Source organism: Actinia tenebrosa, unplaced genomic scaffold (assembly GCF_029948245.1).
Source record: "Actinia tenebrosa isolate PJP-AT-01 unplaced genomic scaffold, QUT_ActTen_1.0 PGA_scaffold7__59_contigs__length_16204524, whole genome shotgun sequence".
Classification (NCBI taxonomy): Eukaryota; Metazoa; Cnidaria; class Anthozoa; order Actiniaria; family Actiniidae; genus Actinia; species Actinia tenebrosa.
This window is the reverse complement of record NW_028292584.1, coordinates 3936848-3949214: the sequence shown is the minus strand read 5'-3', so window position 1 is coordinate 3949214 and position 12367 is coordinate 3936848. Positions and strand designations below refer to the sequence as shown.

The 12367-nt window shown below is 38.1% G+C and overlaps 1 protein-coding gene across 2 annotated transcripts; it reads left to right on the top strand.

Annotated features, from left to right (window-relative positions):
- Nucleotides 1-224: 224 nt before the first annotated feature.
- On the top strand, nucleotides 225-11080 carry LOC116308601 (uncharacterized). 2 transcript variants are annotated; one of them, XM_031719063.2, is made up of 12 exons: nucleotides 225-546; nucleotides 1407-1562; nucleotides 2318-2450; nucleotides 2997-3175; nucleotides 3560-3772; nucleotides 4265-4663; nucleotides 4723-4878; nucleotides 5332-5611; nucleotides 6102-6214; nucleotides 6514-6663; nucleotides 7007-7247; nucleotides 10849-11080. In XM_031719063.2, exons 1-12 carry the CDS (start codon nucleotides 408-410, stop codon nucleotides 11009-11011), a joined length of 2322 nt encoding a protein of 773 aa, XP_031574923.2. In that variant the 5' UTR covers nucleotides 225-407; the 3' UTR covers nucleotides 11012-11080. The 2 variants fall into 2 exon arrangements, with proteins under 2 accessions (XP_031574923.2, XP_088896112.1); XM_089039986.1 differs by lacking the exon at nucleotides 10849-11080 and adding an exon at nucleotides 7483-8225.
- The last annotated feature ends 1287 nt before the right edge of the window (nucleotides 11081-12367 follow it).

Genomic DNA, 12367 nt, shown 5'->3' with positions numbered 1-12367 from the left:
GATAGATTTCTTCGTTTTCTTGTCTAATTTTCCGCGGTTAAACTCGTGAATCCACATCTCAATCGATTTGAGGAAGAGAATCTAGGTATTAAACAACCCCCCCCCCCCCCCCGTAAGTTGCTCTGATAAATCATACGTGCCCATTCCTGTCTTTGGGTTTTTTCCAAAGGTCATGTTATTAAATGACACAGGAAAACCGCTATTGGATTACAGACTAGCACGCACAACTTCCGCTATACATTTACAGAATTTATCAGGACACTAATTTCATGCGTCACCCAAGATAACATGTACATCAATGTGTGAATGACATGCAGTATAGTGTCTGTGGAGACCAAAATACTGTATAACGACACAACCGCCATCATCCACCACAGGAAGACCATATATATCATCGATATCTTACTATGTTCTCAAGGCACGAAACATGGTCGAGAGCTGCTGTTGTAATTTTATTGCTATCCTTGACTGATGCCGCGCTGGATAATCTCCAGGACAAGAGAAATGTGACATCAATGGACGCTGTGGTTGAGGCCAATACCAAAGGTAGGAATGGTTTATCAGAAAAATAAACCGATGCGAAAAATCTTGTTTTCATTTTGGAGACGCGATGGATATCGAAAGGGCCATAGATGAAACACCCCCGGCCGGTCTAATGGCATTGGTTCCAGGCCCGTCGCTAGGGATGGTTTGATTGTTCGAACGAATCCCCTCTCTCCACCTTTGTAGGAGTACGAAATGATGTTTAGCGCTATTTTAGTTTTTCAAGAAATGGCATAACTAAGATTGGTAGAAAAACGAACCTCCCATTTCAAGGTCCTGGGTTCGGTTATATGTGCTATGACATCTCGTAAACATATATTATCAGCTCATCTAATCACGACGTCTCTAATAAAACACCATATTTGAAGCCTAGCAATAAAAATATAAAGCATTTTGATTTCCATTCTCATTAAAAACACAAGTAAACTTCATCTTATACTTCCAGACAAGTCATGACACATCTCCCTTTGGCTTAAATTGGGATATTTTTATATCCTTTTTTGTACTCTATATCGTACTCTAGAGTAGTGTCAGTAAAACCTAAGGAGCCAGGGAACCATAGCGAACTTTGTATTTATTGTTCAAGTATTTTGTTATGTTGTTGATGGGTTTTTTATGGACAAGATTATTCGAATGGTGCAGATATCTGGTTGTAAATAATATGCTTTAGACCTCTTGCATGTCACGTCAAAGCAGCTCAATTTGCAGGACAAAACAAGAGAATTTCAATATCATGAGAATTGGAAACCTATTGTTATGTCCTCCAAATTGAGCTGCAGTCCGAAGTATTACAAGGGGTCTATTGACCTCTATTAAGATAACCTACTACCAATGCTCTTTTAAATGTTTTACATTCTGCGCAGAATCGTTGACCGGAAGAACGCAAGACGCATTAGATGACATGATTTTCCCCAAGATTACATCATCCGCTGGTTCCCAGGACTACTCGGCTGCTGCAGATGCGCGACACAAAATTTGGCCAAATGGAAAGATTTTTTACAAGATGAGCCGAAATATAAGTAAGTGTCGTTTGAATCATTTGTTGCGGTTAAAAGTACGTGGGATGGTTAAATTTGGAGATTACTTTAGAAAATTACGGAGAGACTATTGCACGCGACACGAGTGAAAAACGTCTGCGCATGCTCTTAATCCGTATGCACATTATTAGTCAAAACATAAGTAAATTTGACTTTCAAACATGCCTGATAAATTGGACTTCACAAAATGCCAAAACTTAGTGTCCATGCTTGAAACTTAAGGCTAATTCTTTCATATTGTGTTTGTTAGTACAGTATCTTGGTCTGACAAAAGGATACTCTCGAACTTTTTAGTATACTTGGAGGACACAAACATTTATTTTCTCACTCAAACTCTTCAAAATTCTTTGAAAACGTGCTGAAATGCACGCATGCGCAAACGTTTTTCTCTAGTGTCATTGCACGCAACTGTTGTGACGTTACTGTTGTTTCTAAGCATTTTGATTGGACGAGTAAATAGCTTGAAATGTGCCATGTTGTGATTGGTTCAAAACGTGTCGTCATGGTTGCAACGTGATCGTGCCCTTGAGTCATCGCTCTCTTGTTAATAGAGAATTTAATGCGAATGTTACGTCATAACCACTATCTTGACTGACGATAACAAAGCATTCCTCTTTAGTTTCTCTTGTTAGATCAACCAAGATGGCGGCTGTTTCATTGTTGCTCGTGTCTCTAGGGATTTTTAGTCATGCGTTTGCATACACTGCATATTTAAACTTGTGTCGTATTTTTCAAAGCACAAAAACCTAACTATGTACGAGTAATAAAAGCAGCCATGGCTGAGTGGGAGAGAGGCACTTGCATTCGTTTTATCAATAAAACCAACTCGAATGATGTGAAGGAATATGTATATATCTACTATGGAGCGGGGTAAGCATATGACACATTATATTAGAAATATATACCATTAATATTTGTTTTATACATCCATCCATCCATCCCATCTATCCATTCATTCATCCCATCCATCCATCCATCCATCCATCCCATCTATCCATTCATCCCATCCATCCCATCTATCCATTCATCCATCCATCCATCCATCCATCCATCCATCCATTCATTCATCCCATCCATCCATCCATCCATCCATCCATCCCATCCATCCATCCATCCCATCCATCCATCCATCCCATCCTATCCATTCCATCCATCATTTATTTGCTTATCCATCCATCCCATCTATCCATTCATCCATCATTTTATTTTGCTTATCCATTCATCTCATCTTATCAATTCAAATACCCATCCCATTCCATCTCATTTACCCTTCAATTGGTTCATCCACTCCTTCATCCTTTCATTCGTTAATATAGTCCCATCCATCCCATCCCATTCCATTCCATCCAAATATTTATATTTTCCTCTTATTTCTTCCTAATACCTAAAATACCCTACATTTTTATCATTTATCAGCTGTCGTGGCAGTGTCGGCAAATGGGACGGCAAGACGTCACTCTTGTCATTAGGAAAATTTTGTGACAAATTTCGGATTGTGTTACACGAGCTTGGTCACACAATCGGATTTTTCCACGAACAAAATCGGCAAGACCGAGATTACTACGTGGAAATTATTTGGAGAAACATTAATCCGAGTAAGCTATATATCCCTACGTTAATATATTGTTTCCTTCTATGCTTTATGATTGGCTCTGAGCCATCGTTACTAAGAATACAGACAACGGAGATGACGTCATAAGTTTGGAATCATTTCTTATTATATTTTATTTCCTAAATTTCATTTTGTTGACTGCGCGAATTATTGGATGAATATTTAGCCGACATCTTTTATTTAAATTGGAAGTAATGCACGCTAACTGTAAAAGGAAAGCTCAATACGACCAAGCGGGTTTTATATTGTTTTATCCCCAATGTTTTTGGCGAATAAATTTCGCGCAAAAACGCGCTCGCCCGTCACCCAAGTGTAGGACTCCCGGCACACTTCTACAGATAACCTTCTCCTTAATTCTATCTTTAAGGATGGACAAGAGCATTTTACCTGAGAAGAAATCGTATCAAAAAGCCCTCCACACCATATGACTATTACTCTATCATGCACTATGGAACACACACCTATTCTATAAATGGTAAACCTACACTCAAGTCACGTGATCCGTCAGTCAAGTATCTTGGTAACACTGGGTTGAGCTTAATGGACATTAAACAGACAAACATACTCTACAACTGCTTTGGTGAGAAGACAAGTTCGATTCAGTTCTGATATTTAAAATTCATGATCAAAGCTTGGTGACGAATTCTCTGGCTTTGGATATGAAAAAATATCGAGAGGAAAATGGTGGTTAATTGAGAAGAGAAGAAAAATGGAAAAATTTACTCTGCAACTTGAAACTTAATGCAAAAATAATGCACGACAAGTTGCACTATTTTCAGAGGCAGATCCAGGGGTGGTTCCGTGGGTACCATGGAACCCCCTTTTGTAAGATCTTGTGAAGCAGGTTCCATTCATGCAATCCAATCAATCATGTTCCTTACGCTCAGTAGAATGAAATTGGAATCCCCGATTTGTGACGCCAATCTTAGCAGCTTTTTCTGCGTTGCGCCCTTTTTATAACCCTCGTTTTTAAAATCCTGGATCCGACACCGACTTTGCTGTTCACAATACCAAGGTAACCTCGGTGGATATAATGTTCGATAGATCTTTATAAATTTTATCTCTTTTTCAGATTTTCCAAACTTTCCTGAAGACTTCTTTTTCACAAAGGGAAAGCAACCGAAAAATCCAAACTGTGTTGCTATGGATGAACCAGAGGATCCATTATGGAACACTACAAATATTTGTTACAAAGAGGATAAGAAAATCAACATTGTATGGTCAAAATCCGGGCGCGTGTCTTCCATGATCTGCACGAACACGGCCATCCCTCACAGGGATTCCTATGCCTGTTTCTGGCAAGATAACTATATATGTGTTCCACGTGACAGCGTACTGAGATTTGGTTGGTCAGTTTCTGGTCCAATCAATGGGATGAAGTGTGTAGGGATCAGAGTGCATGCTGGGAGTCCTTATTTGTATTATCTTTGTGCTGTACGCACGAATAAAGTAACACCTAACGATAACAAAGGTGAGTATTTTCCTATGGAGTGCATTATTAGTCAGTAGACTGAGATTATTTCGTTTCAGTTCTACAAAGCAACTACACCTCTTGGTCACCATGGCAACCATGTAGCAAGGAGTGTGGGGGAGGAAATCAAAGTCGCTTTCGCCAGTGCAAAAATGAAAGACTTTGTACAGGAAGCCTGGTGGAAATGAGAGTTTGCAACAAGAATAAATGCTCAAGTAAGAGACAAAACGATGTTTCATTATTTTAGCTTTGAATGATTAGTCCTGCCAATGTTAGATAAATGTAAATGTGAGTGTCAAAAGCCCACATGACGTCATAGCCGCCATGTTGGTTGAGCTACTTGTTATGTCATCCATCATGGCGGCTCCTTTTATTTTATTCTTTTCTATTCTCTATTCTAATTGCTTAGGTCCCTCTTGGAGTGCAACCACGTGACCCAAAAATCCCTTGAAATATAAATTAAAAAAACAGCTGCCATCTTGGTTGATCTAACAAGAAAAGCTTAATGAGGGATGCTTCGTATAGTCAACCAACATGGTGGCAATGACATATCATCCACCTAAAAATTGAATTTGCTGTGGTTGTTTTTGTCCGACGTGCAGGTCATAGTGTTTGCTATTTCAAGCTCTTGCAAGCGATTGCAAACTAAAAAGTTTGACTTTTTTTAGGTTGGCCACATTGGCCTAGAGATTTTAAGTTCTACATTGGATTATCAAAAATTCAATCCATCACAACTTGCATCAATATTTATGAACGAAACCAATACATTCAATGGCTGAACCACAAGTTCTGCTGGTTAATAATGAGAAGGAGAAAGTTAAAGATACTTTGGTCAGATATGAATGAAGTTCCAGGAATGCGGTGTACTCAGATTAGTGAACCTCAGGAGAAGAAAAACAGTGGATGGGATAATAACTACTTGTGTGTGCAGCAAGATGCTCCTTATAGGTAAAAAAATAATGCTTTCTCTTTTTCCTTTTTTTTTTTTTTGTACATCTTTCTTTCCTCTACTTTTCCTTTCTTTCTTCCCTTCATTATTTTCTTATTATTAACTTTTCCTCCTAATTCTTTCTTTCCTTCCTTCCTTCCTTCCTTCCTTGCTCTCATTCGTTCAAAACTATTTTGGTTCTCGTTAATTTAAAATAAAAAGTAAATATACAGCAATTAACTCTCTACATGTAGATAGTATATTGTTTCAAATGGAATACACTAAAAAAAATTATTATTACTATTAATCCTACTTGATACAATGTCACTATGACCCACAATGCACTTCCATCTTGGAATGCACTATTCAGTATGCCGTATTCAGTAAGAAGCCTTTTTTTGAAATGGCTGTATATTCAATGATTTCAGAAGCTCAAACACCTGCATGGAAGAAATGAAATCGCTATCGCAGAAGGGAATAGGGATCACTATCTTCTTCTCTTTTTGACAGATTTCATTGGTCTGTGAACGGTTTGATTGATGGATTATACTGCTTAAAGTGGATGGGAAAAGAAGGAATGGATGGATGGGATAACAACTATCTTTGTGCAGATAAATATCCAGGTAACTGGAACACTTCAAAAGTTAAAAAAACTCATTGTTTTCTTGATATGAAATTTTCAATTTCCCATGAATGTTAAAGTGGAACTCTTATCATTAATAGTTTCAAGATTGTTTTCATGAGGAGGGAAAAAATATTTAAAAACTTAAAAACCATGATGGTTTACTAAATCTTGTGGATATTTTTTATCTTGTGCATAATTATATTCATTATCATTTCAATATATATATTTTAAACAAATATTTCAACAACAATAGCAAGATATATTTTATGAACTGACTTTCCTTTAATCTATACGTAGAGATTAATTACACCTCTTGGTCACTATGGCAGCCATGCAGCAAAACATGTGGGGAAGGAATGCGAAGTAGATTACGGCATTGCAAAAAAGGAAAAATTTGCAATAAGAGGCTCAATGAAACAAGAGTATGCCATAGAAAGAAGTGCCCAGGTAACACAAATATATTGAAACAATGGGTCCCACACTCAAAATATTCTCCCTGTGGTTTGCATCAGGGTTATTCCATGGACCCTTTTCATTTAAGAATCCTTAGAATCTCCCTTGACCCTAAGCTCTTATTTTCGTTTCTTAGGCACTTGGAATCCCCGTGTAATAAAGGAGGGAGGAGGAGGATTGGAAAATGGAAGGAAAAATACTCTGCTAATTTAAAATAACTCTATAAATTTAGCAGTTTAAGGTTTGCTACAGGGGGTCTAAACTATAAAGACAAGCAGAAGATAATGCCTGGTGACGTAAGAGTGAAAAAGAGTCTTGCTAATGATGTTTTTTATAGGCTGTCCAAATAACTGGGAGACATGGAAAACCAACGGCAATCACTTCTGCTACCTCTTCGTATATAATATATCAACATGGCCAGAAGCTCAAATGGCTTGTGAAGAACACAATGCAAATCTGCTGAGCATTGGAAGCCAAGAAGAATTTCTATTCATCAAGAAGAACATCCAGAAAGGAAACAATATTTGGATTGGTGCCAATGATAGAAAGACTGAAGGAAGATGGCGTTGGACAGATGGGTAAGGGAAGATAGTCATTGAAGTTTTGGAGATTATCTTATATACTGCAGTTTTACAGAACTAAGAATTAGCTTAACCCGACAAAGTATTTTGTCATTCTTCATTGCATGTGTCTGTATGTATGCAAACACTCTTCAAATGCCAAGAATATCAATTATTACCCAGAATACCCCTCAGTCTTAGCTTCGATTTGATGAATTAACCTTTTGAACCAAACTTTGATTTTATCAAATAGTCCTCTTCACAGTTCCCTGTGCCATCTTGAAAGGTAGCCGTGCCTTTGCATCAAAGCGAGACGAACAGACCTGTTTTTAACACCTTGAACAATTATTCACATGTCTCTATCATTGCAAGCTCACCGTTCATCTCACTTCTCTATTTTGTGTGTACATACGATAGCTAACTCACTCTCCACTACAGTTATATCAAATATGGCATATCAAGAAGGGACTACCCAACGCACGACTCCAGATATCTAGGTTTTTGACTTGATTAGTCAAGAACAGTTCTAAATCAGACCGTTGAAACTTTGATTTATAAAAAAACAAAATAACAGTTAGGCCTCTGACATAAAAAGGCCAAATATCTGACCCAAAATTTGACCCAACTGCATATTTGATCCAACATTTGACTCAAAATTTAGCCAACATTTGACCTAACATTTAGCAAACATTTTGACCCAACAAATAAACAAACGTTTGGCCGTTTTTCAGCGGACTTATATCTATAATTGATCGTAGCTAGTTGTTTAAGTCGGTTTAGTATTTACGAATGATGCAGTTCTACTTACCAAGACCTCTTACTCGTTTCCACATGCTTGAAATACAATCCTACTTTATCCATTCACAGTGGTTTGAGATACAATTTGGGCTGTTATTACCCCTTATTCCACGATAAAACGAAAGGTTTTTGATCAGTTATTAATGGTGGAACATTTCCTATCTTGCTCTCGTTCTTTGACCATATTTGCATTTATTATACGACTATTATGTAATTTTACCTTATAAGGTCAAGAGAACTCGCAAAATATGGCACCGTATTATGCTAGTCCTGTCCCGGTTTAACCGGTTTAACCGGGACAGGACTAGCATAATACGCTCGCAACTTTTCGCAACTTTTTTCATCATGTTTCGAGGTGAAAGTGACCCAAAAAATCTTCACTAAAACACGAACACTGACCTAGATTTCCTAGACATCAATTTTGAAATAGATGACGATGTTCTTTTAAAAGTTTTTGAAAACCCGCAGGATACGACAGTCGAAGTACAGAAGGACAACGAGCTCGAGACCACTAATTTCGCCGATGAAGATGAAGTATCAACATTCATAAGAGAAAACAGGAACAAAAACACTGCAAAAAAGACACATAACGATTTACAAGTCTTCTACAGGTGGGCAAAAACGATTAAAGAAACAAGAAAAATTGAAGAGATACCGCCTAATGAGCTGGACAAACTACTAGCCTGTTTTGTGGTAAAAGTACGCAAGCAAAATGGCGATGAATTTGAACCAGATACTCTTACCTCCTATTTACGTAGTATCGACCGCTTCCTTAGAGAACAAGGCAAACAATACTCCATTTTGCTGGATAGAGAATTCAACCGTTCTCGGGAAGCCTTGGCTTGCAAAAGAAAGGAGCTCCGTAGGCGTGGGAAAGGCCAGAAGCCAAACAAGGCACAGGGGCTGAGTACAGACCATATTCAGATATTATGGCAAAAACAACAGCTTGGCAACAATTATCCTCAAGTCCTTCTGCGTACAGTTTGGTTTCACAACACTGTTTACTTGGGTTGGAGAGCACAAGATGAGCACCATCGTGTAAGATACGGCGACTTTGAAGTCAAAACAGATGGAGAAAGAGAGTACGTGGAATGGATTAAGGAACGCGGAAGCAAAACTAGAACAGGCGAAAATGAGTTCGTCCCGGATCGTCCGTTCAATCCTAAGATGTTTGCAACTGCTGGACCTCGTTGTCCAGTGAAATTATTCAAGGAGTACATTTCTCATGTATCACCAGAAATGAAAAAATCAGAATCTCCTTTCTACTTGGCAGCCATTCAAAAACCATCATCAGAGATATGGTACAAGAGACAACCACTTGGAAAGCACTCGCTGGCACAGTTCATGAAAGAGATGTGCAAAGCCGCCGGTATTGAAGGCCGTTTTACCAACCACTCGGCACGAAGAACCATGATTTCAACGCTACGAAAAGAAAACGTAGAGCCTCTGAATATAATAGCCCTGACTGGCCAGAGAAACCTAAAGTCTTTGGATAGTTATTCAGAAGCGTCAACAGAGCAACAGCACGTTATGTCTTCCAAATTAAGTGAGCACATCGAAGGAAGAAAACTAACGATAGATTCGGCCTTGAGTCCTAAAGTACCGCTTCAACTTTCCAGTACTCTGACATCCAATCCATTTGAGCCTGCAGAACAGCCAGAATCCAATCAAAGCATGTTTTATGGAGCTGTTTTCAATAACTGTTCTATCAACTTTGGTAGAGATCATCATGCTTTGGCGGTTGAACCATCCCCCAGTTTTAAGAAGAAATTCAAGAGAATTGATCCATTAAACAGCGACGATGAGCTATAAGAACTAGTGAACTCACTAAGCTTTTTGTTTTTTGCTGGAATTCGTCTTCATGATTCTAACTTTTCAAAACTTTTGATTGTTAGTAAACTCATTTTTAATCGATGCGAAGTGTTATTTTACGAAGATCATATCTAGTTTGACGAGTTTCATGTCAGTTGTCATGTAATTTGCCTATTGACCAATAAGATTAAAGGCACTTGATGGGTTTCCTTGTGTTTACGTTTTTTCTGAGATAGCGTGCGGACCTTGAAAACTCAAAAAGTACTGATAAACTCGCTCAAAAAGGGACAAATACATATCAGTTTCCAATGTCGTATAATAAATAACTTATTTGGGTTTTTTCCCGTAATACGGGCTGATATTTTACTCATTGCTCGTATTTTTCCTCGTCCCTACGGGACTCGGAAAAATACATTCGCAACTCGTAAAATATCAGCCCGTATTACGGGAAAAAACCCAAATAAGATATAAATACATTCCTGCGTGCTCTTTGCACAGGTAGCCCAAGCTCGGCATTAGAATGTATGTGGATTTTGCACATTGCCGATTTTCAGCGTAAATATTGAATAAACTTCAATCTCTTCAACTGTAACTTCCTGTGTGTCTTATAGTAGTTTCTGGCAATGTCTGGAACGATTTTCACGACTTTTTAGAATTTTTTCCCAACCCCGGAAAAGAAAATGGACTTTCCATAATATACTAATGCTGATCTTGGGTTACCTGTGGCTGTTTTTCTAATGAGTAAAATGAAAAGAATACAAAGCGAAAGGAGTCAGATTGAAATCAATAAACCCGTGAATTAGATAATAAACATTAATAGACCCTAATTTCATTGTTTTCTTTTGTGTCTTTTGACTATTACACGTTGACTAGTATTTTTTATTTCATGGGTTAAAGGCCTTCACTGTAACTCTTGCTACGCCAGCCACTCGTACTCTCAAAACAAATGGTTGTATTACTCATTTAGATGATGTTCTATATATCATTAATTTTTCAATATATTTTTCAGGAGAAATTTCACATTTTCTAAATGGAGCAGCGGTGAGCCTAATAATGGAGGTTCTAAAAATAACGAAGATTGTGCCATGATGAGAAAGGATGGCAGGTGGAACGATTATCCCTGCGCAGAAAGTGACACATTCTCTTACATATGCAAACAAGTTCCTCACTAAAAACTATCAAAAATTATCAAAACTTGGACACTATTTTAATTTGTTTTAAATTAAATTGGTAATTTGTCAGCTAATCTTTTCATTGTATGCATGACGCAAAATCTTTTAAATTTCCTTGAATTTTTTCTCATCTATTTTTTGTAATGTTGTCACCTAAATTGCGTCTTCTTAAAGGGCCACTTAGTAGTATAGGGAATGGGGGTTCCAGCGCAATCTCAACACGGGCAAGACCCGTGTCAAAAATCCACCTACGGAAACAACCCACTCCAAGTGTGGTTGGGGGCAACAGCGCAAATATGTTAGTCTATATACACTCGACGAAAAAATGGATTGTCATGTAGGCAAACATATAGACAAATATATGGGCAAATATCATATTTGACTAATAGTAAACAATATTTGCCCAATGACTGTATATGATATGTACCTACACATTTATCCCATGGGCACAGATGGCAAAGTCCGTATGGCCCAGTAAAATCCCAAACGGCAAATATATAGCAGATATCATATCATCCATACATTTACCCGGTAGTAAATGTGAATGCTCATTTGATATGTGCACGTATTTGCCCAGCCCGTATATGTGTTTTATGTCTTACGTATACCCTGTGTTTCCCCAGGCCGTATATGTGATTCATGCCTTACATATACCCTGTATTTTCCCAGGCCGTATATGTGATTAATGCCTTACATTTACCCTGTCTTTGCCCAGACCGTATATGTGATTAATGCCTTACATATACCCTGTATTTTCCCAGGCCGTATATGTGATTTATGCCTTACATATACCCTGTCTTTGCCCAGGCCGTATATGTGATTTATGCCTTACATATACCCTGTGTTTCCCCCAGGCCGTATATGTGATTTATGCCTTACATATACCCTGTATTTTCCCAGGCCGTATATGTGATTTATGCCTTACATATACCCTGTGTTTGCCCAGGCCGTATATGTGATTTATGCCTTACATATACCCTGTATTTTCCAAGGTCGTATATGTGATTTATGCCTTACATATAACCTGTGTTTGCCCAGGCCGTATATGTGATTAATGCCTTACGTATACCCTGTCTTTGCCCAGGTCGTATATGTGATTAATGCCTTACATATACCCTGTATTTTTCCAGGCCGTATATGTGATTTATGCCTTACATATACCATGCGATATGCTCTGACCGTATATGTGATTAATGCCCCCTTAATGCCTTAGATGTACCAGCGCGTCTTAGCCATATTTGCTCAGTTGAATTATGCTCATCATATTTGCTAAATTTAACTATATTATCAGTCTTCAGCTATTGTCACTTATGGCAGGCCAAAAAAAATAGAAACGATATATGTCGTGACAACCAC